Source organism: Staurois parvus, unplaced genomic scaffold (genome assembly GCF_062004578.1).
Source record: "Staurois parvus isolate SC_StPar_1 unplaced genomic scaffold, SC_StPar_1.0 ptg000298l, whole genome shotgun sequence".
NCBI classification, from domain to species: Eukaryota; Metazoa; Chordata; class Amphibia; order Anura; family Ranidae; genus Staurois; species Staurois parvus.
The window spans coordinates 4707400-4720572 of record NW_028318094.1 but is presented as its reverse complement, the minus strand read 5'-3'; the positions used below and the strand labels follow the sequence as shown (position 1 = coordinate 4720572).

The 13173-nt window shown below is 37.6% G+C and overlaps 1 protein-coding gene across 5 annotated transcripts in view; it reads right to left on the bottom strand.

Moving 5' to 3' along the window:
• Positions 1-13173, bottom strand: part of GRIA1 (glutamate ionotropic receptor AMPA type subunit 1) — a 382121-nt gene that overhangs the window by 6480 nt on the left and 362468 nt on the right. For 2 of the 5 annotated variants that reach the window (XM_089682810.1, XM_089682812.1), the window contains exon 14: positions 11522-11636. In XM_089682810.1, coding sequence (XP_089538936.1) covers positions 11522-11636 — 115 coding nt within the window. Of the gene's footprint in view, positions 1-10189; positions 10305-11521; positions 11637-13173 lie in introns of all 5 variants that reach the window. The other 3 variants (XM_089682811.1, XM_089682813.1, XR_016313529.1) reach the window with 2 other exon arrangements.

Sequence of the window (13173 nt, the reverse complement as noted above, 5' to 3'; positions counted from 1 at the left end):
TGCATATAGTCTGGCATGCTGCATTATGACATTGAGGTTGCCTGGAAGAGTCACTGTCAATCAAGATATAAGATTTGCCCCGCAGGCATTGCTGCAACAAAGACAGCTAGGGGAATTAAGACCTGTGGGTCTTGTAAGTCATGAGTAGATTTGGCATATATGTGGTAAGATTGAGAGCATGCACACTGTGGTGGCAAAGCTACAAAGACTAGAGGGACCTGTAGATCATTGTCCTCAAGTAATTTAGAGTGACTGGCAAGGTTAACAGTTAATTTATCAAAAATAAAACTTTAGTGAAAAAAAGGACAGAAGTAAAAATGATTAGGGATGCTCTACTGGGTTTTTTAGGTTTACAACCACCTTAGCATTGGAAGGTGTGTGCTTGTACTCAAAAATTCCTCCTTTTTATCTTTTAGTGAATAGAAAGACTGGCTTTAAAAGTTTATACATTAAAGAAGTCCCATTTCCTATTTTATTAGAGTGTTGTGTCCCCCAGGGAACAAGGTACATGTAGTACCTTGTTCTTTCTTCCTGTGGGCTATAGAAAGCTGACATTCCTTTCTCTCTGCATTCCTTTTGCTGGTGTTTGTCCTGGCAAGGTGCTTAGAGCTAGAGATAAGCACTGGCTATCAATGTGGCCATCTCCTTGCTGGTTGTGTTGTCGGACAGATGTTGGGGAGGGCTTTCCATCTGCCCATACAGTTAACCTTTCACAGCATGTAGGAAGATGGGACAAAGTATTATCTTTACAGGTACTTATATAGTACCTGTAAAGATAATACTTTACAGGTACTATATAAGTACCTGTGCTTTACATATATATTGTACATTCACATCAGTCCCTAACCCTCAAGGGGCATACAATCTAAGGTTCCTAACTCACATTCATACATACACATACTACGGACAAATTAGACAGGAACCAATTAACCTACCAGCATATCTTTGGAGTGTGGGAGGAAACTGGAGTACCAGAGAAAACCCATGCAGGCACTGGGAGAACATGCAAACTCCAGGCAGGTGATGCTGTGGCTGGGATTTGAACCAATGACCTTAGTGCTGCCAGGTGGAAGTGCTAACCATTTAGCCACTGTGCTGCCCGCAAGACAAAGTACCATATGAACTTTGTCCTCGGGCAGGACCAAACACTAATAAAAAGATTTGAGATTTCATTTTTAAATCATAGTTCTGCCTCTTTCAAATGATCCCCAAAAGTGGAGTTTACTGCATAGGATATGTGTTGTTTTTTTGTTATTTCAATTATTACATCAAATTGGGCTGTTGTTAAAGTGTTACTAAACCCAGGACCCTGCATTCACTATATCTGGTCTTCCACAGTACACAGAACATGGAAATGCAATTATTTTAGTAAATATAAACTGCTAAATACCTTTTCTCATCAGCAGTTAGAGCAGTCTTGTGACTTCTATCGGTGTCCGGCAGAGCACTGGTTAAAATTGTAGGGGGGGGTTCATTGTTGTATGAGGCTGCATAATCCCCTGACCCTCTGTATTGACAGTGCTGATTGGCCCTGTGCTGATCACATGCATTCTCCCAAGGAAAAAAACTCTCCAGCAATACACACCAAACTGAGCATGTGCATCTTGCCCCCAAGGCTGTGTTTTATGAGCAGATGGAGAGTATAACAAACATGCTTTACTGCATATACAGACTGATTTTACTGTTGTGGGTTTAGTAACACTTTAAGAGTGTGACACCAGATTCTAAATAATACTGATACGTCCTTTGTTGCAGGTGTTCAGCTGATAGATATTCATTAGTGGAACCTCCAACTCTATTTATTTAATACATAATGGAACAGTAGTACAGAAATCATGTAAAGACAAACTTTACAGTAATACCACTCAATAGGGATAATTTACTAAAATTTGAGAGTACACAATCTGGTGCAGCTGTGCATAGAAACCAATCAGCTTCTCACTTCAGCTTGTTCAATTAAGCTTTGACAGAAAAAAAAAAAAAACTGGACGCTGATTGGTTCTGTGCAAAGCTGCACCAGATTTGTGCACTCTCCAGTTTTAGTAAATCAACCCCAATGTGTCCTCATCGAATATACACTATGAATTTCCTTTCAAAGGACACGTCAAGAAGAGAAACAACTTTAGAGCTAAATTGCAGGAATTATCTGTATTGCATATACAGTGATCAAGCTTGGCACAATGTACGTAATGGGTTCTAACCTACAAAAAATGTTTTGGCTAAACATACAGTTAGGCATATGACATATATCCAATGCAGTAAAATCTATTCCTACAGACTGAACGCAATGAAACACAAAATGGTAAAGTTACAAACATAAAATATATATATAAATGTGAAGGTATGATTTAAATTTTCCTATTTTACTGTATTTGTTTTTTTGTGAATTTTAAGGGTTACAGAAATTATATGATATATGATATAATTAAACACCTAAATTAAAAAAGTTACTCATCTATAGTTTGTTACTTAAAATTACCCTGTTTCATGTTTGGAAGCCATGTAGGAAGTTTGCCAAAGGAATCATGTCTTGTTGACCACATTAACACAAAATTCTATAGATGTGGCAGAATGAAGCCCCTTGGTTGCTTTTGGCAGCAATACATTGTTAGTGTGCTTTAGATACATCATCCCCTTTATGTGCTACTTTCAAATTCATACTGCAATCTATTGAACCATGCTGATTTTAGTGGTATTATATTACTTATATTTCAATACTACTGACAGTGAAATTATTTTTTCCATCATGGTTTTCTGATGAAAATGTCAATTTTATATTGATTGATTTATGAAATGGATGGCAATATATATATATGTCGAATGCAGAATGCAGTTCATTTAACGCTCAATAAAGTCAACCTGTGCCCAGGCTATTGTATTTGCATATCCTATAATAAGCAGTAAAAGAGCTTTAAAACAAGCCATCCCTGACTTCTCTAGCTGCTTTTAATATCACATTTTTCCTTCTCGAAGCTCCACTTAGATCACAACAAAGACTCTAACACTGGGTTCCAGTTGGTTTTCAACAGCTTAGAAACACCTGCTGGTTGTTTACAGGAGAGGGCTGGCAGACTGCCATGATTTCATTGCCTGTGTTGTGAACTTTAAAGATTCATTTCTTCACAATGCTTATAGATATAGAAGTGAATGAGGGCTTGTTTTAAAGTGATTTACTGCTTGTTCAAAATATGTATACGCATTAGTGTGCATGATCTGGACACAGGTTATCTTTAGGAGGAATGTGTTTTCAATGGGTTTTTCCATCTGCCATTATGTTAGTTTATTTTACATAAAGCATATTTAAACCCAAAAACAAAAATGTATTTGATTGCTTTTTAATAGTCATTAGATGTGGTGGTGGTGGTGGTGGTTGTGGTGGCATTAGCTTTCTTTTTCCAATCATTTATTTTCAACTGGTAATCCTGCAAATCACGCACTTTCTGCTTCTGGGTGGTTATAAGCACTCACTTTACTGTATCTATAGAGAAAGTCATGGCTTTCACACTGGTCTAACTACAAACATGTCTGCCTTTGCTCATCTGCATTACATAAGGCATGATGGGATTAGTAGTTTACATAGTTAAAATAAGATTGTTTTGCTTTCTGTCCTGCTTACAGGAACTGATAGGATGGCCCATTTTTGGCAAGATCAATAACATTTTATGCACTTTCAGAAACGTTTTTAGCCTAAAAAATAAAATGAATGCAGCCACCACATCTAATAACTAGTAAGCTATAATATATTACTCCTGTGGCTTAGTTATCCTTTAATTTAAACTTTGTTGTTTTAGCTTTGCATAGAGTGGGGAAGGGTTAAAATATATGTCATATTTAAACTACTATTTGATATTAACTCTCAATTCCTGACCTGGTTATAAAAAGGAAGAGTAAATCTTATTGGATATGTTTGGTTAATTTATAAAACAATCTTATATATATATATATTCAACTTAAAAGCAACAAGAGAATGGTAAAGTAAGTGATGGACATCATTCTCTTGATTATAGGCTTCTATTATTCTCTTGGTACAGGCACCGTTTCATGGCAGTATCGCTGTGCTGTTAGTCTACTAATGTTACTGGTTCTTCTCCAAACCTCATTTAATAACAAGCTGTCCTCAAGTCCAATGCCTGCATTGTCTCTATGAACATCATTGGTTTGGCAACCTGCTGCAAAAGGAACTGAGTGGATTGCAGCAGATTGCATACCAGATGTCCCTATAATATGGAGTATAATAGAATGACAAGAAAACGCTGTGGCCACCAACTGAGGAATCTTAATTGCTATTAAAGGGCACCTGTCATGGGTGAAACCTGGAGACTAACATTGATGACCTTTCTTGAAAAGGCTTGGTGTCTGGCTGTCATGATGATCATCTTGCTTCAATACTTAAGGTTATATATCTGGAGCAAGAATGAAGATAAGGATTTCTGACTTTTCTCTGAATGTCCTGATCTGCATTCTTGGTCTGGTGTGGTGACCCAAAAAGCATTTAGGCCATAGAGTCCGCATATAGGCCTGACAACAAACATTTTCAGATCAAAGTTAGAAATGGCAGCCTCCAGATTATCTTCAGTCTTCACTGGGTAGTATTTGACAAATATTCCTCAAGGATTTTGGAAAGTCCATCAAATGTAGTTTTTTTTTTAAAGAGTGTTGGTGGGGAGGGGGGTTTACTACTATCTTGGACTATCCTGGTTACAGCTCTTTTAGATGGCGGCAGTGCCTACTGCACTCTGAAAGCAATCTGCGACAAATTGGTTTTCAGAGGGTGGCACAAAAGTGGCTGCCAGGCATTCAGGAGGCAAATCTGCATTTTTTTTAAACCAAGGGGATTTGTACTAAAATACCACAACCACCAGCCACACATTTGGCTTGTGGTGGAGGTACACTCCCATTGGCCTTAATGGGTGAGTTTGACAGGCAGGGCATGACAAGTGAAAAATTGTGACGGCCATGAAACAAGACATTGCAGCCTTGGCATCTGCACAGCCTAGTCCATCAGTAATGTTAGAATTTAGGTGGGCAGACGGGAGATGGGGTAAAGCCTTGGTTTTACCTATCCCTGACACCTGTGTGAAAGAACCCTGAGAAAGAGATTTTTCTTTGTTTCCTGTACCAGGAACAGTTCTTTTACCAGATGGGAAGTAAGAGAAATCCTGAAAGAGGAACATACAGCAAGATAAAGCTAATAGGGGGTTCTAGCCTTACCCTACTCTACTTTAAAAGAAATTAATTTCAGTCTGTGTTGTTGTTGTAGATTTACCCTTATTTTCTCCTGGAGGAACCAGGACAGGAAGTAAGGATAGTCATGAATTAGAGTAAAAACCTATTCCTGAAGTGGCCAGCATTTTCATTATTGCAACAACGCATAGAGCACCTAAGTTAGTGAATGTGACTTTCACCAAACATTAACTGAATGTTTAGTGTATGCCAGATTTACTGCTTTAGTAAATATGCCCCAAATCATTTATGCATTTACACAAAGCAGGGGTGCTCAACTTTTTGAAGAGTAAGGGCCACTTAAGTGATCTGGAGGAGAATCCAGGTTTCATTGGTTACAGGAGGAAAATTGAGAGGATTGCTTCCTGTATATGCCACCCCCACCACCCCTCCTGCTCAAGTGTAAAACAGAATGGGGTGGTGGTAAAACACATCTCAACTATAGTGTTTTATTGCCCCAAAAATTGAAAATGTAAACAAGCCCTTCCTGTCCCAAGCCCCCAATAAGGCTGCTTTCACACGTATGTGTTACGGTATACCCACACCACGGGTGCAGCGCAGTGGTCCTATGGCTTTACTGTGGGTTAGCTATGCTTTGCCATAGACTTCTATTATATCTTGCTGGTGTGGTGCACTTTCAGAAAGTGCTCCAAACTCACAGGATATAATAGAAGTCTATGGCTCAGTGCAGATAACCCTCAGGAAAGCCACAGGTGCACTTCACTGCATCCGTGGATCAGTGTGAAAGCAGCCTAATAGTTGGTAACGCTTTTAAAGGGGCTTATATAGCTGCTTAAAGAGCAGTGTATGTGATGTTTAATACACTGACCTTTTTTTCCTCTTCCAGCTTTTGCTGGCATCACTCTCCAGGCTGATAGAAAGGTCTCAGGTGGAGTGCACTTGGTATAACTCTACCTGGGACAGGAGCTGGCACTACAGAAGAAGCATTGGCTTATATGCTTCCTGCTTTCTCCAAGGCCACCCGCTGCCAGGGCCGGCTTGATGCACTCTGATGCTCTTGGACGGCGGGTTGGCAGGCCCAGATCATGATTGAGGGGTTGCCGACCCTGGGCATGTACTTCCTTGGTTTGAGGTCGAGGGCCACGTGTGACCTGCAAGCCACAGGTTGAGCACCCCTGACATAAAGCAATATTCTGAATTAATGCCCTTTGTCAAGCTCTGCTGCTAATTACAAAATGAATTTGCTTACCTTTGACACAAGAACCAATCACAACAAGTGTGTAGTTAAAACAACCAATCACCAATATCTTGTTGGAAAAGTAAACCTGAAAGAAAACCACTATTTGTTTATTATGATTGAGCAAAGTTCCCCAGTAAGATCAGAGTAGTGTATTTTAATTAGTTGGCAGCAGAGCTTGAGAACAGGGTTACCTGCCATAAATCAATTTTCAAATGGACTTTTTAGCATTTTAAGTATCCAATAAAAGAGGTTGTATTGCTCTGTCAACAACTTGATCACTATAAGTTGGCTTTAGGGACATTTTGGAAAATCAGTGTTCTTTCTGAACACTGACAATCTCAAAAAGAGGTAAAATTGTAGCAGATATTGTAAAATTGTAACATGTAATAGTATTAGTTGCTCTCTATTATGGGAAGGAATTTATAGTGATATGTGACTAGAGAAAAGTCTGGGAAACACTTCTAGTGAATTGAATGGCTGTGTTTTCATTGCTACAGCCATTGCCTAGAACAGCGTTTTTCAACCACTGTGCCGCGGCACACTAGTGTGCCGTGAGATATTGTCTGGTGTGCCGTGGGAAAAATTCCAATTTCATCTGTAACATGTGGCTTCGGCTCACAAATAGACCAATCATTAGAATCTAATGATTCAGTGGTCGGCAAGCCGCGGCTCGCGAGCCACATGCGGCTCTTTACCCAGTCTAATGCGGCTCTTCTGTGTGCCGGGCGCCTGCTCCCCTCCCTCCTCTCGGTCGGCCGCTCCCCTGCCTCCTCTCGGTTGGCAGCCCCAAAAGTCCGCGCGGACCTTTTAATCCGGCTTGCGGATGTGGCTGTCAGGATGTGTGTAGGCGGGGCAGCGTGCCGAACGTGAGGGGAGGGGAGCTAGGCTCCTCTCACAGTCCGCCCTGAAGACCCGAACGGCGCGGGAAGACAGCGAGAGGAACGCAAAAGGTAAGTGAATTGACACGGGGGACTTGGCTTACTAGAAGGGGGGGGGGGAATAGTACTGTGGGGGATGAAATACTATATGAGGGATGAATTACTTTATGAGGGATGAAATACTATATGGGGGGATGAAATACTATATGGGGGATGAATTACTATATCAGGGATGAATTACTATATGAGGGATGAAATACTATATGGGGGGATGAAATACTATATGGGGGGATGAAATACTATATGGGGGGATGAATTACTATATGAGGGATGAAATACTATATGGGGGGATGAAATACTATATGAGGGATGAAATACTATATGGGGGATGAATTACTATATGAGGGATGAATTACTGTATGAGGGATGAAATACTATATGGGGGGATGAAATACTATATGAGGGATGAAATACTATATGAGGGGATGAAATACTATATGGGGGGATGAAATACTATATGGGGGATGAAATACTATATGAGGGATGAAATACTATATGAGGGATGAAATACTATATGAGGGATGAATTACTATATGAGGGATGAAATACTATATGGGGGGATGAAATACTATATGGGGGGATGAAATACTATATGGGGGGATGAAATACTATATGAGGGATGAATTACTATATGAGGGATGAAATACTATATGGGGGGATGAAATACTATATGGGGGGATGAAATACTATATGAGGGATGAATTACTATATGGGGGGATGAAATACTATATGAGGGATGAATTACTATATGAGGGATGAAATACTATATGAGGGATGAAATACTATATGGGGGGATGAAATACTATATGAGGGATGAAATACTATATGGGGGGATGAAATACTATATGAGGGATGAAATACTATATGAGGGATGAATTACTATATGGGGGATGAAATACTATATGAGGGATGAAATACTATATGGGGGATGAAATACTATATGGGGGATGAAATACTATACGGGGGATGAAATACTATACGGGGGATGAAATACTATACGAGGGATGAAATACTATACGGGGGATGAATTGCTATGGGGGATGAATTACTATATGGGGGATGAATTACTATGGGGGATGAATTACTATATGGAGGATGAATTACTATATGGGGGATGAATTACTATATGGGGGATGAATTACTATGGGGGATGAATTACTATGGGGGATGAATTACACTATGGGGGATGAATTACACTATGGGGGATGAATTACTATATGGGGGATGAATTACTATGGGGGATGAATTACTATATGGGGGATGAATTACTATATGGGGGATTAATTACTATGGGGGATGAATTACTATATGGGGGATTAATTACTATGGGGGATGAATTACTATGGGGGATGAATTACTATATGGGGGATTAATTACTATGGGGGATGAATTACTATGGGGGATGAATTACTATATGGAGGATGAATTACTATGGGGGATGAATTACTATATGGGGGATTAATTACTATGGGGGATGAATTACTATATGGGGGATTAATTACTATGCTTACTATGGGGGAATATTACTATACTTACTATGGATGACACATACACATCATTCATCTACTCTTGGTCCGGCCCCCGGGTCCAATTATAAAATACTTTATTATTTCATAATAAAGTAATTATAAAATAATTTCTTTGTGTTTGATTCCTATTCAAGAGAATTACTTTATATATAGTCAATATAGGCACAGAGGTAAATTTTTTTAACATTTTCTAATGGTGGTGTGCCTCGTGATTTTTTTCATGAAAAAAGTGTGCCTTTGCACAAAAAAGGTTGAAAAACACTGGCCTAGAAGGTTAAAATCAGCATGATGCGTCCTGCCAACATCTGGCAGAACTTGGCAAGGCTGACAACAGGCTTGGGATTTTAGTTCAGCTGAGGCTGGATTGTCAGATCACTACAGGAAGTTGTAGGAGCTCACTGGATTTTGGGGTATTTTTCTTTATGTAACATGTATGTGAATGTATCGTAGAAATGTTGTTTTTTTTAATATTTTCTAGACATATATTTTAAGCAAACAAACAATTTCTGCGTTAGCCATTTTAAAACTGATAGTAATAATATTCTTACAGTAATAATATATAATACTTCTAAATACTGATTTGTGTTCTATCCTCATCCCACCCATCTATTATATATTTTTTAGAGTATGTTTACAATCGATGAGGCAGTTGCTTACATCTTGCAATGAAGGAAGATCTTATTATTAAATATATCATTTTGAAATTTGAAAGTTTTTCTTTTAAGTGGCATATTGTTGACTTGGCAATTATATATTTAGAGATGTTTATCCTTTGCTCCAACAGAACTAAAAAGAAATACAGTTAACATTTATTAAGCTATAGTGATACTTTTTTTTGCCATAGTCATCATTATTTTGTGCAGTAATGGCCAACAACAGCTGAAATGGCTGAAAACAATGATCCTTATGGCAAATAACAAACACTTGATGAACTGTAATTTTAGGCTTGCAGTTAGTGTAAGTTGATGTTCATTGTTGATATGTTTTTTAAACAAAAATATACTGAAATCTTTAATGGTTAGTGTTTATATGTATATGTGCAGTTTTTTGACTATATTAAAATGATTTTTATGTTGAGACATATATTTTAGCTTAGTTTATTGGACTAGGATATGACTTTTTTGGTTTTAATGGGTTATTGATTATAATGATTTTTTAATACACATCAATTGTTGTGAACCTGCAAAAAACCTGCTGTACCAAGATCATGTATGACAAGAAAACTGTGATAACCAATCAGAAGGCCCCTGCAGCATCACGTGATCATTGCCGGAAACTCTGTTATGGGCTTGACTAACCTTACTTCCGGAGTCTTTGCTTCCACATTCCCCTTTATCGTACCACCATTTGCTTTTCAGCTTGTCTAAGACGCCTTGCTCACTGAGTTTCAATACCGCTAGGTTTACAGCACCTCTTCAAACCATGGGAAATAACATAAATAACATCACCAATGTTATTTTATGTTATTCAGTAGCATAGCAACATTTCATTGAGGCATTCATTGACGTATATGTGAGAACCATGGCAAAGTGATACGATTCAATACTCAATCGAGCTCCCCCTCCCATCCCTCCATCCCCTAATACCCTTCTCTTCCAGCCAAGCCAGACGAGTATTAACTATATCACTTTGAGTAACCAGCAACACCAATTCCTTGTTTGTGGACAAGTCATTCCCTTGCACCCGGTGTCTTATTAGATATGTTTATTAAGAAAAATTAAAGCCGCCATGTATATCATGTAGTGCGGAGGTATGGGAGCTCATTAAATGGCTAACTCCTACGTTAACACTACATTCAAGTGCTTATATAAAAATAAATAGTAAAATATATATAAAATATTTTGCATATTTTCTTGCTCATTTTCTTAAGTTTCACAATGTTTCAATATTTATTATCTTTCAAATATTTTTTCTTATCATAAAAAATTCAATTTGCAATAGATATTTTAATATATCCTCATGCATTCTGATTAACACATTACATTTTTTTAAAGTGTTCTATATATATATATATATATATATATATATATATATAAAAAAAAATGTATTTAATTAATAATTACTTATTAATTTTCACATAGTATTTTTTTACATAGTCTGGCTGAAAAAAGACAAAAGTCCATCCAGTTCAATTATAATTGCAAACATATCAAATTATAAGTCTGCTTTTCTAAAAAAAAATTAAATCTCAGCTGAAACTTTTTTTAGCTTCTTGGACAAAAATAGACTTAAGTGTTGCAACAATTGTTATATATCCTCTTTACTTTGAAAAAAAAAAAAAAAAAAAAGGTTTAATTGTGTAACTATATAGCTTACTTTTTCAAGAACAAAAAATTAAAGGGGTATGATTCTGGTATAAATATAGATATAACTCTTCTACTGCTTATCATTTCAGATTTGCATTTACTAGTAAATGAATTTCTAAGTGTGTTGTCTTAGATCAGTGGTGTCATGTTCATTTTCATGTGTTTTGATACATTCTCATGCAATTTTAAAATGAGAAATGTTTGCATTTGTCTCTAAATTTGGTTGAATGTCACCGGGGCCTTGGCACATACTGTGTTTTAGGCAGCTGCTGGTTACTATCATGCTGTTTTGTTACCCACTAGTTTGTTCTTACTGGGGCTGACCTTGGAATCACCTCCCCCGCTGCCGCATTCTCCCTTGTCGTACCACCATTTGTTTTTCAATTTGTCCAAAAGCCCCTGCTCGTTCAGTTTTAATACTGCCAGGTTTACTGGATTTCTTTAAAAATGAATAGATAACACTCGATAAGTTACAGCTTGAGAAATCACTCATGAGGTCATGAGACAAAGGATAGGTGAACCAGCTGCAAGTTTCATCCTAGACCACGTGTCCCTATCTCTGCTTCAGCTCCATCACCATGGTTCAGGTGGGCCCAAAAAGCTTCAGTTTTTCAAAGGAAAAACAATACTCCGTGCAACAATAGCCACTGAGAAAAATGGCTTCTTTAATGTGTATTTCTTCAGTCAAGCAAATCATACACTTTTCAGATATGTAAAATCAGACACATATGGAATGTACATGCTGCATGGCTTCATGGCCGTCATGTATATCGTTTATGTTCATGTATTTTACTTAAGCACGCATGCAACATGCATAAGAATGAATGCAACAAAGCAATGCACTTTACGTGTTTAGTAAATGTCCTGATTTACATAGCTGAACTTGTAACCCTAATCACAACACATTTTCCAACCAAAGACAAGGTTGATTTTTGCCTGTGGCATCAAGGGGATGGCTAGAGCTTGCAATCCTGAAAGGAATAAAAGAGCCTGGAGCAACAAATAACATTCTATACACTGTGTACTTCTCCCATGGCTACTGACATACAGTAAAAAAAGGAAGAAAATAAAAGAATGGGAAGAAGGAAGGGGTACTAACATAATTTGGTTCAAAGTATTTGTTTAATATTAAAAAAAAATGAAGAAAGCAGAAATAGAAGGAATGGAATGATGAATGGGTACTGGCATAAACTTATTAAAAGTATTATTAAAATGTTCAATAGAAAGAAGAAGGAAAACAAGGATGAAAGGAGGTAGCAACAAAAGGGGACTGATATAACTTGGTTCAAAGTATATGTTGAATCTAAAGAAAAAGGAGGAGAAAAAAAAACAAAACAGGAAGGAAGGGAAAGCAAGGAGATAAACAGATTGGAATAAGGTAGGGAGGAAGGGAAGGGAAGAAAAGCTACTATCAGAAAAAAAGAAAAGCTAGGTATACTATCAAATAACATGCAAACGTGATGCGAATAGTGGCAGATAAAAAGGAACTTTCACTCTTTTAATATAATTTAATTTTGGACACAAATTCAAGGTATGTGTTCAATCTGTTAAAGGGAAGGAAGCGAAAAAAGAAAGAAAGAAGGGAAAAGCAAGGAGATAGTGAATGATGGGAAGAAGGGAAGAAGGAAGAGAAGGAGAATTACTGCCATAAGCTTGGCTAAAGTACATGTTCAATAGAAGGAAGGGAGCCAGTAAGAGAAGAAGGAAGGAAGAGTATTCTATCAAAAAATATGATAAGAATAAAGGCAATTAAAAAGAAGCCTTTATTCTATTCAAAACAATTAAATATTGGACAAAAAGTGAAGGTTCAGTCTGTTACAGGGAAGTACGCAAAAAAGAAAAGAAGGGAAAAGCAAAGCAGTAGATAAACATGGACATCAGGGAGAGAGAATGGGAAGAAGAGCTACTGTCATAAACATAGCCAAAGTCCATGTTCAATAGAAGAAAATGGGAAGAAAGGTAATGGGAAAGGAAAT